The sequence below is a fragment of the Sinocyclocheilus anshuiensis genome, unplaced genomic scaffold, assembly GCF_001515605.1.
Source record: "Sinocyclocheilus anshuiensis isolate Anshui unplaced genomic scaffold, SAMN03320099.WGS_v1.1 scaffold2562, whole genome shotgun sequence".
Classification (NCBI taxonomy): Eukaryota; Metazoa; Chordata; class Actinopteri; order Cypriniformes; family Cyprinidae; genus Sinocyclocheilus; species Sinocyclocheilus anshuiensis.
The window spans coordinates 269,907-285,585 of NW_015549777.1; the positions used below are offsets into that span (position 1 = coordinate 269,907).

The window sequence follows — 15,679 nt, forward strand, 5'->3', positions numbered from 1 at the left end:
GCCAGAAAGTCGTGTATGCCTAAGGTTGAAAATAAATGATGTTTATAGTGAATGCCCCATGAATGGTTTTATTTTTTTTACGATTTAGTTTTAATCCAAATGATGCGTGTGCTTGAGCGAACATCAATAAAGATCACACAACAGAATTGCACTCTCTCTCTCTCTCCCTCCCTCCCTACCATTAAGTAACTTGTGAATTGTTTTACTTACTTCTTTTTGACATATCCGACCGAACTACAAACAGTGATGTCTGTGAGAAAGATATATTCACTTGTTTAGATAAACCTTCTGCTTGAGCAGATGAAAATCGTAACTTAATGAGAGTATGACAACAAGAAAATGAATGCTTTTGTCTTCATTGGGATTGGGGTTGAATGCTTAGGGACATTTTGCTCTGTTTTGTTTGGGTTTAGGAAATATAATAAAATAAATTCTATTGCCTATCCTCTCAGGATACCTGAAATCAGTGTTACAAGTACCCCAGGCACATCGTTTTTCCATTTTTGTAGCATAACCACCATCAAACCGATGCAAGCTTCGGATCTTCCAATGTTTCTCTATGGCGCTGAGGTATCGGGGCATTTTAACGAGTACAGGAGCTCAGTATCGGGTTCATCCCTAATTATTGTTATCTCTACGTTATCAAATTAAATCATTTACACTAAAAAAATACAATTGCATTGAATAATGTTATGAGATTATTTTAAATAATTTTGAATATACAAACAAGAAATGGTGGAAATGATACTTTTCAACGAAATTAAAAGGCCAGTAGGTGCCAGTAGTGAGCAACACGGAATAATTCAGCAATTAATCGGCTGGTTTCTGTGAGATGCGCTATGTTTCCGCCTAAAATGTAAGTGACCTAATATTATTGTACTTACTTATTGAAATGTTTATTGAACTATTAAACAGTCGTAATGGTGAAAACGTTGTGTGATGTTGCCTAACTAACTGTATTTTAAATATAAAAACTTTTCATTTTGATTTTTTACCCCAGCATGCTCACTTGTCTGGTGTTAATGAAGCGTTAATGTCGAGCCCTGGAGTCAATGTGCCGGGGCTCAAACCCCGGCCCAATTTAAACCCTGCCGATAGGTCAGTTGTGTTATGACTGTGTATGTGCATATTATGTCTGTGTCTGGCTCATCTACGTTCGAGGGGAGGGGCTTACCGATAGGCAGGGGTTAAATTGGGATTTGATATGTGGGGGGGGCTCTATGGTTTGGGGCTTTTATATATATATATATATATATATATATTAGTGCTGTCAAACGATTCGTTCAAATGGCAGATTCATCAGATGTTTATGCATGGGCTAATGAAACTTTGACTCAACCGATTCGTTCACAACACGGAATAATTCAGCAATTAATCGGCTGGTTTCTGTGAGATGCGCTATGTTTCCGCCTAAAATGTAAGTGACCTAATATTATTGTACTTACTTATTGAAATGTTTATTGAACTATTAAACAGTCGTAATGGTGAAAACGTTGTGTGATGTTGCCTAACTAACTGTATTTTAAATATAAAAACTTTTCATTTTGATTTTTTACCCCAGCATGCTCACTTGTCTGGTGTTAATGAAGCGTTAATGTCGAGCCCTGGAGTCAATGTGCCGGGGCTCAAACCCCGGCCCAATTTAAACCCTGCCGATAGGTCAGTTGTGTTATGACTGTGTATGTGCATATTATGTCTGTGTCTGGGGTTGATAAGATTTTTTTTTATGAAGTATTTATGATAAAAATTTCATTAAAAACCGTAAGATTGCATACTTTTAAATAGTTCTTTTCTATTTTAATATATCTTAAAATGTAATTTATTCCAGTGATGCAAAGCTGAATTTTTAGCAGCCATTACTCTAGTCTTCAGTGTCATGTGATCATTCAGAAATCATGCTAATATGCTGATTTGGTTCAAGAAACATTTCATCAGTAATGTTGAAAACAGTTGTGCTTGTATTCTTTTTGTGGAAACCGCAAAACTTTTATTCTTTGCTCAATAGAAAGTTCAAAAGAACAGGATTTCTTTGAAATAGAAATATTTTCAACATTATAAATGTCATTTTCAGTCGGTTTAATGCATAGTCACTGAATAAAAGTATTAATTTCTTTACTAAAGTCTTACTGACCCCAAACCTTTGAATGCTAGGGCAGTGGTTCTCAACCGGTGTGGGTTGTGACCCAAATATGGGTCACACATCTGTTTTGCTTGTGTCACAAAAGATTCCAATTTAATATTAAATAAATATTAATATTAAATAATCAAAATAGACAAACTATACAAAATAAAACAAAATATGACCCATATTAAATGCAGGTTACATAAACTGGGTTCTGAAGCAAAGCTTGTTGAGAGCCACCGTTTTAGAAAAGTGTAGACACACCTAACTGATTTAACTATAAATCAAAAATAAATCTGTTAAAATCCAGACTTCCTGCTGAAAAGCAGCAACCATCCACCAATCCAGGCCCCTCCCCTTCCCAGACTATTTCCACATGCTCTACAGTCTCCTCCAATCAGAATGGGCCCAATCGTCAGAGCCAGCCTACAGTGGGAGGAGCTAAGCCCAGCACCTTGCCTGCAAACCTGGATGAATTCAAAGTGGGTAACAGTTGTAATTTATGTACTTATACTAAAGCAATAACACTGAATACTAATTTTGGCGATTTTGGTTCAAGTATTTTTCCCACTTACTCTATGGAGATTTGTAAAAAAACAACAACAAAAAACAAATCCTCAATATGGAGTTCTAAGCCATGAACCAAACCAACCAGCTCTGAAATTAATCACACATTAATCACACTATTACAACTTTTAGAGAAAATGATGGGAATTGTTACTTCCATATCCCAACTATTTCACTCTTGTGGATCTCTCTTCCAGGTTGCTGAACTTAAACATGAGCTCAAATTGAGGAAGTTGACTGTATCAGGCACCAAGAACGATCTCATTGAAAGACTGAAGAACTACCAGGAGCAAATCAGTGGTTCATCAGCCACAGGCGCTGCAACTACGAAAACAGTCTCTGCTCATTTACCACAGGTGTCAGTTCAGTCATCTGGTGCCGCCCCACATCAAGCCCTGAAAGACACGGTTGTTCCAATGTCAGCTTTTCCCATAGCGGCTACCACTAGGGTCCACAGTACAACTCCACCTCAAATCATGCGCTTCAGCAGCACTAGCTCCTCTCCTCCTGCATCTCCTACCCCCTCTGATCGCTCTCTGGCTGGATTGAGTCCCGATGAGACCAGCTGCAATGGGGATGTGTTTGGAGAAATGGTAGGTCTGTGGTTTTGAAGATGCACAGCAGAAATCGTGAAAAGAAAATTAGGGGTGTGGCCCTGTTTAATTTCTTTTAAGAACTTGTGTTTTTCCATTAACAGGTTACCTCACCTCTCACCCAGCTCAGCCTGCACCCCTCTCCAGACCACCCATCCCCAATTAAAGAGGAGTCTCATGGGCAGATGCAGGCCTCCTGCTGCCTTTCTCACCCGGGGCCCCTGTTAGCCGCACAGCCTCACGATTCAAGTCCCGTGGCAGCATCAGGATCTGCTGTGTCTCTTCTGGACAAAGACCAAATGCTTCAAGAGAAGGACAAGCAGATCGAGGAGTTGACACGCATGCTTAGGCAGAAGCAGAGGCTGGTGGAGACCCTGCGTTCTCAGCTGGAGCAGGGTAAGCGCGGAGCAGCCGCAGAAGTTACAGACAACACGGTTAACGCTGAAATACCATTGCTGTCTAACGGAGTGGAAGTGAAGGTAAAGGAAGAGATTAAGGATGAAATGGACACAACAGAGGACCTGCAGAAGCAAGTCCAGCCCCAGAAGATCCAGATGCAGTGTTCGCAGCAGACTCTGCTCAAACTGCAGCAGATTCACCGGCTGCAGGTGCAGCAGCAAATGCTGGTGGACCTACCAAACGTACAGCAACAGAAGACACAGTTACTGCAACAGCAAAAACAACAGCAGCAAATGGGCCCACCGAAACTGCAGCAAGAGCAAGGAAAAACACAGGTGTTGCTGTTGCAGCAGCAGAAGATGCAGTTACTGCAACAGCAGCAGAAAGCACAATTACTGCAGCAGCAGAAGGCGCAGCTACTGCAGCAGCAGAACATTAAGTTACTACAACAGCAGCAACAGAAGACGCTGTTACAACAGCAGCAGAAAACTCAGTTGCAAAAGAAGACACAGTTACTGCAACAGCAGCAGCAGCAAAAGTTACAGCAGCTAATCATCCAGCAGAGGCAGCAAAATCAGCTACAAAGCAATCAGAAGAAGCAGCAGAAGCCTCAAAATCAGCCACAGCAGCAGTTGCAGACACCACAGGTCAGCCACGTTTCCAGCTTATCAAATACCTTAGATATTGATTTGGATGGCATTGTATGTTTTTTGTTTAATGCCGTTCTTGCCACTGTTTTACATTGTTTTTTTTGTGTTTTTTTTTACAGGTTTCACAGGTGTTTGTCAATCAGCAGTCTAGCACTCAAATTACTACGTCTTTCCCACTGGATCTCCTGAAAGCTCATCCCACACCCACTTTGGTCACTGACAGCAATGGCAACCGCTATCTGATTGCACTCACCAGTAATAGTGTTGATAGCCTGACTGGAAAGTCTCCTCAGAGCAAATCCAATGGACAAATCACTCTACAGGTGACTAAACAACAGTTTATCTATTAATATGTTAATTTCATTTATATATACTCTGCTGTTTAAGTTTGTGGTCTGTACATTTTTTAATGGTTTGTGAATTTGTGGATTAATGGATTGTGAGTAAAGAATGTTTTTAATTTAAAATATCTTGTATCCATTTTTTACATGTTTTAAATGTAATTTATTCCTTGAATGGCAAAGCTGATTTTTCAGCAGCCAGTACTGCAGTCTTCAGTGTCACATGATCATTTAGATACTATTCTAATATGCTGAAATTTTTTCTTTATATATTTATCTCAATCGTTGGTTTGTTGTGTTTCAGAGATTGCAGTCGACCCCTACCAAGCTCCCTAGCCAGTCATCTACTGATATGGCTAGTTCTGCCAACCAATCACAGACTGTCAGAGAGCCCATGACCAAAGTATGTGCATATAACATGTGGATGTGCTTTTTTCAAACTTGTTACAGTTATGAAAAATAGCATGAATTAGAGAGCTCTGTTGATTTGAACGCTGAAGTCTAAAGGTACATGAAATACTATGATGTACAGCAGATATGTACAAATAGTGTATGATGAAAGACAATAAGCATGTTATTTTCAACCTATGAGCCAAAATTTGTTAATTTAAGGATTTTTTGACTATTCTGCAAGTTTGAAATCAACATAGAGTGAACATCACATGGATTTGAGTTAGATGTGCTTGATTCACACTAGATTTGAACATACTCTCAGGGTTTTTCCTCAGCCATTCAAAAGCAATGTCATGGTCCAGTAGTACAAATGAATTGCATGTTTACCCTGTGATGTGCACTTAATTACAGTTGTGCATTCAATTATTGATATAAAAACGTATTCAAATAAATGTTAGGGATGTTCATTTCGGTTATTTTTCCTAACCGACAACCGACGCTCGTTAACCGATTTTTAACCGTTAACCGACAAGATTATTTTGAATTAGAATTGAATTAAATTAGAAAGGATAAGTGTCTGTGACCCGTTAAAAATACTAACATTTGTTTCCCAGGGATTAATTTTACATGTGCAAAAAGCAGCAAACAACAGAACATGAGGATTGACATGGCCATCATATTACATCACGCACCTGCAGCGCTTCTGCAAGCGGAGAAAAACATAATAAAGCTAGGCTATATATATATATATATAAATAATAATAATAATAATAATAAAATAAAATAAAATAAATAAAAAGTAATTCTTAGGCCAAAAAACGCGTTGAAAAAAGCAGACCAAAACAGCAAACTAACTCAAGCTCAATTCACTCGGTGACCTCCATGTCCTGTAGAACAAGTTCTTTACCATCAATTTACGCCTTTGGACCAACGAAGGAAGCGCGGCGTCCTTGTTGCCGAGCTTTCTCAACCAGTGGCCAAAGTTTGTTGCGCTGCTCTCGATCCTCGGGGGACAGATCTTCTGCGAACCGTAAATGGTGTTTTGCCAGATGAGGGGAGTTCTTTGCAGCTTTCCAGAGCGCGGCGCGAAAGTGACGCATTGTGAACTGTAGAATAACCCCTCGAGGTTTTTGACCGGAGGACAGAGCATTCTCGCTCCTCACTTTCCCCAAACGGTGTACCACATCAATGAACTCCTGAGATTTGCCAGCAAAGGTTGGGATGACAGCCTCACAAATATCCAAAACTTTCTGTCTGATGTTTTCTCCCGGTTGTTCGGGCAAACCGTAAAGGCGCAGATTCCACCTCCTCTGATATCTGGAGAGATCCTGTACTTTGTTTTCCAGCTCACCGATTCTTTTTTCCGCAGTTGTGACCCGTTTATCAACTCGCTCCACTTTTCCCTTCACATCCTTTATTTCTTCTGTCAGAAATTCAACTGACTTTTTTACTTCCTCGATGCCTTTATCAAGGATGTCGGCTCTTTCATTCATGACGGACTTGAGAGACGTTATAATTACCGTGGCTAAAGGAGACTGCAGATCACCATCGCCATTAGCATCATCATTCCTGCCTTTTTTGTGCTTTGGTTCCTTCAACGGAGTTTCAGGCAGTGGAACGAGTGCACCTGAGTCTGCGTCAAAGTCCACCGTAACACAGGCACCGAGACTTAAAGATGAATCCATCGATTTAGATTTGCGTTTTTTATCTTTTGTCATAGTCCAAAAAGTTTTCCCGAAAGTTCAATCACGGCACTGACAAGAAAGATAAAAATAACGACGGAGAAAGAGCCGTGTTAACAGTTAAACTGTCCACGTAAACTTCACAAACACAAAAAATAAAAATGAAAGTATAACCAAAAGATCCCCTAACTGATCAGAAAGTGCTTAGAGCAAAAAATACATGCAATATTAAACGAAACGCACTGAAATTTACAAGCAAATAGACAAACGTTCAAGGACTAATTCACCCACACTGTCAACTTCACGCCGCCATTTTCCGCTCCCCAAGGTTGATTTGTTGCTAAAAGTTGCTAAATGACATTTTGATGTGATCATGTGATGACGTCATTCCGTAATCATGACGCAAAATTGTGTCACTGCATCAAATCTCAACCAAAAAAATATTTTTTTATTTAGATTTGTTAATAAAATAATGTAAATGCATAATATAATATTACAATGTAAATAACTGTATTTTTAAATACAACATTGAATTATTGAACAATTTAAGATTTGTTATTAGCTAGTAAACTAGTAAAACTATACATTCTGAACAATTATAATTTTAAGCAGTGTATTAGTAGTTAGTTAGTATGCTACACTCTTAAGAAGAGTCTGTAAAACCAGGGCAGAATCTTACTATGTTAATATGACGGGATTTTCTGTATTGATTTTACACAGGTTTTTTTTTTACCTGCATTTTAAATTGCGCATTGTATTTTGTGTTTTCGGGTTACAGGGTTACAACGTATAATGGATAACAGATATGTCCTGGAAAATTACTAGTACCTTTTCCATTTTTCTAGCAATTTTTCTAACAGTGTACAAACTGATCAGCAATCACAGGTACAAGCTACTAACAAGGTTTATCATAAATGAACAATGATTCAATTATTATTATTATTAAATTGAACAACTGAAAACAGCAGCTAAATTAATTCATGTGTTGTGTGTACTGCTAAGCATCTTTGGTTTCCTCTTTTTTGTGTAATTTAGCTGGAAAATGTTGTTTTATCGTTTGAGTGTCACATATCAAAAGTTGCTAAAAGTTGCCAAATAAATTTTAAAAACAGCTAAATTTGTTGCTAGGTGCTTTTGGAAGAAAAAGTTGCTAGGGTAGTCTGAAAAGTTGCTAAATTTAGCAACAAAATTGCTAAATTGGCAACACTGACTCAGGCGCACAGACACACATCCGCCCGACACTAGGTGGCGTTTTGGATCAGAACTCTGGAAGTGCTAGGAACAAAATTCTATTTTCCCTGAATCAGGGTGTAAAACATACAGAATGTATGATTTAATTTCTGTCTATAAATAAATCCGCTATTTAGTGTTATCTAAAAATATATATATATATATTTTTTTTTTTTAGCTCCTCGTTGGCCGTTAAAGACGTACTTTTTTTTAATTATTTTTCGTATTCAAAATAAACAAAGAGGCAAAGGCTTAGTTTGATGACGCCGTGAGCAGGGTGAGCAGGGCTCCAGACTGCGACCAAATGGTACAGTATATATAATGTACAGTACATCATTGTTTCTCCTCTATGCCCCGCCTTTCTGATACCCGTCGATTTTTACAAAGCTCATCGGTCTGAAAAGCGAGGTGTGCTCTGATTGGCCAGCTATTCAGTGCGTTGTGATTGGCCGAATACCTCAAGCGTGTGACGGAAATGTGCGCGAAACATTTGGGATAATGTAAGTACACAAGTCAGCAAAATATATAACACTGTTCTAGTGGGTTTTGGATATTTTAATAACAAAAATCTTACATATTGTGCCTTTAATCCGAACTTCACAAATTTTTGCACATAGCAGCTAGCTAGGGATGGTTCTGGTATACCTATAGGTAGGGAGTTAGGTAAATAAATAAATAAATCAAATGTTGATTAATTCTAATTGAAGTGTTGCAAAGCTAAACGAAGATAAAAACAGCAGACGAATTGAAATATATCTCCTGAACGTAGTGCAGCGTTCAAACATACACATAGGCCACAGGACACACTTAAACATACGACAAAATTGCACCTATAGAGTACTACAACTAAAATTCCTTACTTATTCAAACCAGTTGTAACTGCTTCCAGGTAATTAAACAGTAATTGGAATTAAATAATAATGGAAACATTAGTGGTGATCAAATTTCAGCAGCTATAACATTAAATGTTAATGGCCTATCATTACAAAAATGGTGTGGATTTAAAAAGAAATAATGTGGAAACAATTATTTGTACCAAATTATGTGAAAGTTGGCCACGAGGTGGCACTATAATAACTAAATTTACATTTTTTGCTAATAAATACGCAACCGGGAGCAAATAAAAAAAATATATATAAAACCATAAGTTTACATCAAATTTTTATGTTTACCTATAAAATTTACTCACCTATCAGCAAAAAGCTAACTTTTCTTAAAGGTCTGGTGGTTTTGTGGGACAGTTATATCGCTCATAAAAGTATGAAGAATACATTACCACTGCTAAGATGATGCAAAAGAGTTATTGCGTTGGCCGGAAATCGAACCCGGGTCAACTGTTTGGAAGGCATCTATGCTAACCACTATACCACCAACGCACATGTATTAAAGTGTTTTGCATGTAATTCCATGAAACATTCCCATTCCTCACAATTGTCATTTATTTATTGTAGACTAATCGTAAAGTGCACACTAAAATAAAACTGTGAAACTTCCTTCGGTTTCTTCCTAAACGCTTCAAAAAGAACGGGCTCGTCCGGGATTTGAACCCGGGACCTCTCGCACCCAAAGCGAGAATCATACCCCTAGACCAACGAGCCACAGCATGCCATGCGCACCTGTGGTTAACAGATGCAACAGGATGCTCACATGGCTGCGAAGATTTCAGAGAAACTCCTTTCTGCCATGTCTCCACTGGCTTGGTCTGCCTTCCCAAATGAATGCTGATAAAAATGGCAGGGCAAAGGATGTGAGGCTCAGTTCAACCGCAGATGGATATACTGCAGTTCAGTGCAAATATTCTAACTCATCGAGCAAACAGGCCAACCAAGTTCAATTTGCCGATGAAGGAACAAGAAGCTGGGCGAGAAGCATACATTGAACAGCGACAGGCACAATGCTATCCTTACGTGTTGGAGGAGTGCGATTGGCCTGTATAGCTTCTTATATATTTAATTCTTGTTCTTTTCTAAATAGGCCTACTGTTAATTTAAAGGCTTTGTTGTGGAGTGAGGGGAACTAAAATAGCCTAGCTATGTTTACAGTGTTTATTATAATGTTTGTAAAAATTTTGCGTCGGCATAAAATGCCACTTATACGCGACTTGTGTTTTTTTCCCCCTAAAAAAACATTTGTTTTATACGCGTAGCATATTTAAACCATGCAGCAAACCTTTTTAAATATTTTGATAAATGACTGAAAAAAATAAATAATGAAATAATTCTTGTTCTTTTCTAAATAGGCCTACTGTTAATTTAAAGGCTTTGTTGTGGAGTGAGGGGAACTAAAATAGCCTAGCTATGTTTACAGTGTTTATTATAATGTTTGTAAAACATTTTCGACTTAAGCCTCGTACACACCGGGACGATTATCGCGCGCGCTTATCGCCGACGTTTTTCGACGCGTCTTTTGTGTTCATACCCATGCGATTTTCGCAGGCGATGAGCCGAGTGAACGTGCAAATTCACTCCCTGACATTAGATGGCGCTTAATGAAAAACAGAAATACCCTGGTACACATCGAATCCCATTTGATCTGCAGTTCCTCTCCATAACAACTCCCTCTTATCGAGATTTTTGTAGTCGCTGTCGCGTTTGTCATAAAGCCCTTTGTGTTCAGACACCAATGAGACCAGCAGCTCTACATTCATCTTGCCTCGATGCATCTTCTTGGTCTCCTTACTTCCTCTTTGTCGTTAGGTATCAATGTGTTTGCAAGACCGGTTTGTGCTTGAGCGCCACCAAGTCGTGTTTTACTGTAACTTCAGCAGCTCCAGGCACGTGAACAAAAGCGCCAATCTCATTGGTCGACCAGTTTTTAACGCGGCGCGTTTTGCGCGTCGGGGTGCACACTCACATTGGCGCCCTTTGTTTAGTCACTAGGCGTTAAACGTCGGCGATAATCGCGCGATTGAACAAGCCTTTATACGCGACTTGTTTTTTTCTCAAAAAAAAATAAATAAATAAAATTATACGCGTAGTTAGGCCTGGCCGATAAAACGGTATCGATATTTATCGACAGTACACCTTCTTCGATAACGATATAAAAAATGTTCGATATAGTCACGTGCTATGAGTGACGCAGACACACAAACACGAACATGAGTGCTGTGCCTGCCTGTGATGAGGAGATTGTGAGTAAAGAATGAATATTAGTCGAATTTAAAATAAACATTTGCGTTTGAATGCAAAAATAGTACAATCCAATGTTAGATGTGCGTCAGGGAGCGTCATCAGTGGAGCACGAGATGCGGCGGTGATGCAAGTGACGTTGTAGTTTAATGTTTTGTTAGTCCTGCCCACGAGACGCGCAGTTGCTGCGTTATTCATTCAAAATATTAGAGAAATATAGAAGCTCAATGCTGAGAAGATCTTGATTAGGTTAAAACCGAAACCAAGCCATTCACACAGAACCCATATTCAGCGCATTTTCTAGACAGACAAATACGACTGCTGCACTCGCGTCTCACAGAAGAGATGTATAGAAAGCCATGCAAAGCTAAAACAGTTTAAACTTTTAGAAAACACGTCACAAATTTGTGGAGGTTTATTCCTTTTCACTGCGTTTCTTATGTTTTTAAAGTCAATCTGCGTGATGGGCGATTCGGCTCTTTGTATTAAGCAATGCATAAATACATGATGCTGTTTTGTTCATAATTGTTTATGCAATTTACGAAATTATATTTGATTTATATGAGTTAATTTAGACATAATGCACGTTTTTTATAGACTATTACTTTCTTGCGTTGAACATTTAAAATGTGCTGCATTATTTTGCTCATTGCGCCCTCCTGTGGCCTCGGCAGACAAGCCAAAAGTTTAACCTATTTAATCTGCATATAAAACATTAGAAATTAGATATTTGTTTAATTTTTATTTTGTTTTTGACTGTTAAAACAAAAAAATATTTGTTGTTTGTCTCAATATATTGAGTTAATTTAAAAATACAGTGGTTAAATGTAAAAAAAAAATTCTATTGCTCTTTGTTTTAAAAAAGGTTATAGAAAAATGTCAATAATTATCGATACCGAACGATATGAAACATTATATCGTTGATACATTTTTTAGCTATATCGCTCAGCCCTACGCGTAGTGTATTTTAACCATGCAGCAAATCTTTTTTAACATTTTGATAAATTACTGAAAAGAAAAAAAAAAGACTTTTTAAACCGTTTAACTGATTGTCAAAATTCTATACGTTCGGTTAACGGTTAACCGGTTAAAATGAACATCCCTAGCATGTGTGCATTTGTGGATTGTATTGAGAGCTAACTAAACCATGTATATGCATTATAGTCATAGTAATTACTGGACTATAAGGGGATGGGCTGCAGATAGTTGTTCTTTCTCTCCTCTCCGCAGTTGACCCATGTTAAAATCTCCCATTTCCAGGTTCAGAAAGTAGGGCTCCACTTGGAAACCACCCGTGTTAAAGAGTCTAGCCAGCCAGTGTCTGCACCACCCAGCTTTGAGCCCTTCTTCTGTGAGGAATCCAACCCACTGAGCAAACCCTCCTCACCTCCTTCGTTTAAGGTATTGCACATGCATTAATAGTGTTATTACCCATTTTGCCTTTTTCTCCTTCTTGCTTTGTTTCGAGTTAAAGCTAGTATTTCTTTTTCCATCTTCCTCTACACATCATCTCCATCAATTCTAGGAGGACATTTGCCCAACTTTTGATAGACACACTTTATTCATCCCTTCCTCCCCAAAGCCGAACCCTCACCCTCCTCAGCATTTCAAAGTATGGCTTTTACTCATTCTTTCTTTCTTCTTTGTTCTTTCTCTTTCAGTTTTTCACCTTCTTTTCCTGTTTAAACCGTTTTTTTCCTTATTGTAACATTGATGGTATTGTCTGTTTACAGGATAATGTCTCAAACAACCAGCAAATAGATGATCTGTTTGAAATCCTGATCAAGAGTGGAGGTAAAAGAGTCTTTTTACTTTAGAAATTGATAATTTTATTCAGCAAGGATGCTTTAAATTGATCCAAAATGACAGTGAAGACATTTATAATATTTAAAATAATTATTTTTCAAATATATGCTGTTCTTTTTAACTTTCTATGTATCGAAGAATCCTGGGGGGAAAAAGGATCTACAAAAATATTAAGCAGCACAACTGTTTTCAACATTGATAATAAGAAATGTTTCTTGGGGACCAAATCAGCATATTAGAATGATTTCTGAAGGATCACATGACTGCTGAAAATGAAGCTTTGTAATTTTAGGAATAAATTACATTTTAAAATATATTAAAATAGAAAACAGCAGTAACAGTATTTAACAAAATTACAGTTTTTACTGTATTTTGATCAAATAAATGCAAACTCGGTAAGCATAAGAGACCATCAACAAAAAAACATATCTTACCCACCTCAAACTTTTGAATGGTAGTGTGTGAATATATATTAAAAAATCAAAAACCTCTCTTCTTTCTCAGAAATTTCATCTGGATTTAAAGCCAGTCAAGAACCCTCCCTGTCAGACCTCCACACAAGCCCACCCACTCCATCTCCACCTCCTTCTCCGCTCCACCTCTCGCCACCCAAACATCACCCTGACCTCGTCCCCGCCCCTTCCCAGCAGGTCCCGGACACCCAGTACAGGCCTTGCTCTGGAACCGGTCGCCTGGAGGACTTCCTGGAAAGCACCACCGGTGCTCCTCTTCTCGGCGTGGAGCCGGGCGGCCCGTTGACGTTAATCGATGACCTCCACAATCAAATGCTGAGCACTTCCAGTATTCTGGACCATCCCCCATCTCCAATGGACACCAGTGACCTGAGCTTCTCAGCCCACCCCGCCAGCCTGGACTTTGAAGACCCCACCTTGGATGGCATGGATTGGCTGGACATACCTGTGGTAGGAGGGGGCAGTAATTCTAACAGTGGGGGTATGGTTCTTGCCCCTCTGAGCTCGCACACCCCACCCAGTGTATTTTCCGTAGACTTTTTGGACTGTTCGGATCTGCAGCTCCACTGGGACTCATTGTAGCTTTTGGTCTTAATTGCTTGACGACACACAATTAATTTAGCACCTTCAACCTTACTGTGTATAGGCTGTACACAAAACACTCCTGATGCACATGCTGTTTCTTATGCTGAAAAGCTTCAATTTTTCTTCATATTCTAATGCCGAATGGTATTTAAACAGTTCCTGCGTCTGATCGGTTCTCTTAAGCACTGAATTTGAAGCTGTCATTTACTTCATCATACCCAAATGTTTTACATCACATGGCGTTGTTGCCTTTGCCAACAGAGACCGATCTGGACCCTGCCACCAACTTCTCACACCATTGACAGCTCAACTAAAGAATCCATAGTTTGCTCTAGCTTTTAGACATGTTGTCTATGCTGGTGGTTAGGATCATTTTCACTTTAAGCACACCAGTTACTATACTCCACTACCTGTCTTTGGCACCATATAATGTTATTTCTACCCATTTTAATAAAGCTATGACCTCATAACCATGATATGAGGCTATTTCTGCTCCACAGGTTTCACATTTTCCTTCCATCAACAAACTAAATTGAGGGAAAATATGAGAGATAAAAGTCATCCTTGCTTTTGGCTAGTTCTTCCAATATTGCACTTAAGCCGACCCGACTGGTGCTCTGGTCAACACGACCCAATGTATTGGGCTCTGCAGGGAACCAGGTTTGGTGACGTTCACCGGATCTCTATGCATTGCTGTACTTTAGGATCATGTATTGATGAAACCTTTGTTCCTTTCCCTCTGATTGTAGCGATTCGCTGGTGGAGGTCAGTGCTGGGGTTCAGGTTTCAGAATATTAGGAACTTCTTGTTTTTTTAAAAAGAAGAAAAAAATGCAGTGTGGAGTGTGTTTTGTTGTTGCATCTACTTTCACATATACACAGTGCATTCACACACAAAGGTAATTTCTTATTCTGCTATTGAAGCAAACATGATTTTATTACCCTACTCCTGCCTGTGGAGGCTAGTCTGTATACTATTAAAATAAAGTATTTAGATGTCTTCAAAATTGTACTAAAAAATAAAAACCAGACAATTCATTACGTTTGCCCCTAGTGGATATTCAATGGGTAGCAAATAAGCAAACAAAGTTTTAGAATATATGGTGATATTTGTAAAAGTAAATATAAATACATTTTAAAAAGCAATTTTACATGCATGTCATAAAAGATTTTACATGACTAATTCTGCGTTTGGCAGTTGCTTTTATCTGAAGTGACTTGCATTGTTTTCAAAATATATATTATTTTCTGTCATGTACATTTTATGAGATACGCCGTAATCATTTTATATATCAGTTCAGTTTCTTAATTAGACAATAAAAAATCACACACAAAAAAAAAACCTGTACACTGTGTGGAGGATTGAGATTTCTGTTGTTAGGAGAGAAAAGGCTGGAGATTGAAATTAGTGTTAAACGGATATTTTGTCCAAAAATTAACCCGTTAATCTATATGATTTTCTAAAGGAAATGTTGATGATTGACAGTCTCAGCCACCTTTCACTTTCATAGCATCCTTTTCCCCATACAATTAAATGGGGATTAAGAGTCTCCGCAAAATGTGCTCCACAAAATAAAGAAAATGATTTACATTAACATGAAGGTGATGAAATGATTAAATATATATTTTAATTAATAGCATATATTTGTAATATTTAATATTTTTAATTTTATCGTGATAATATTTTTCTACTACACTCTACGGTATCATC

At 38.3% G+C, this 15,679-nt stretch overlaps 1 protein-coding gene and 2 non-coding genes across 6 annotated transcripts in view; 1 reads left to right on the top strand and 2 right to left on the bottom strand.

The window, feature by feature from the left end:
• The window catches only part of LOC107660860 (MKL/myocardin-like protein 1), a 53,833-nt gene extending 39,045 nt beyond the window's left edge, over positions 1–14,788 (top strand). For 3 of the 4 annotated variants that reach the window (XM_016450295.1, XM_016450298.1, XM_016450294.1), the window contains 9 exons: positions 2,433–2,604; positions 2,887–3,282; positions 3,387–4,328; positions 4,451–4,654; positions 4,977–5,075; positions 12,366–12,506; positions 12,631–12,717; positions 12,839–12,899; positions 13,416–14,788. In XM_016450295.1, the coding sequence (XP_016305781.1) occupies positions 2,433–2,604; positions 2,887–3,282; positions 3,387–4,328; positions 4,451–4,654; positions 4,977–5,075; positions 12,366–12,506; positions 12,631–12,717; positions 12,839–12,899; positions 13,416–13,966 (2,653 nt within the window). In that variant the 3' untranslated portion in view covers positions 13,967–14,788. The remainder of the gene's footprint in view (positions 1–2,432; positions 2,605–2,886; positions 3,283–3,386; positions 4,329–4,450; positions 4,655–4,976; positions 5,076–12,365; positions 12,507–12,630; positions 12,718–12,838; positions 12,900–13,415) is intronic. The other variant, XM_016450297.1, reaches the window with a different exon arrangement.
• trnag-ucc (transfer RNA glycine (anticodon UCC)) lies at positions 9,282–9,353 on the bottom strand. Its single transcript has one exon. It is a non-coding gene; the product is annotated as a tRNA-Gly (tRNA).
• Positions 9,504–9,575, bottom strand: trnap-ugg (transfer RNA proline (anticodon UGG)). The gene has a single exon. It is a non-coding gene; the product is annotated as a tRNA-Pro (tRNA).
• Positions 14,789–15,679: the final 891 nt, after the last annotated feature.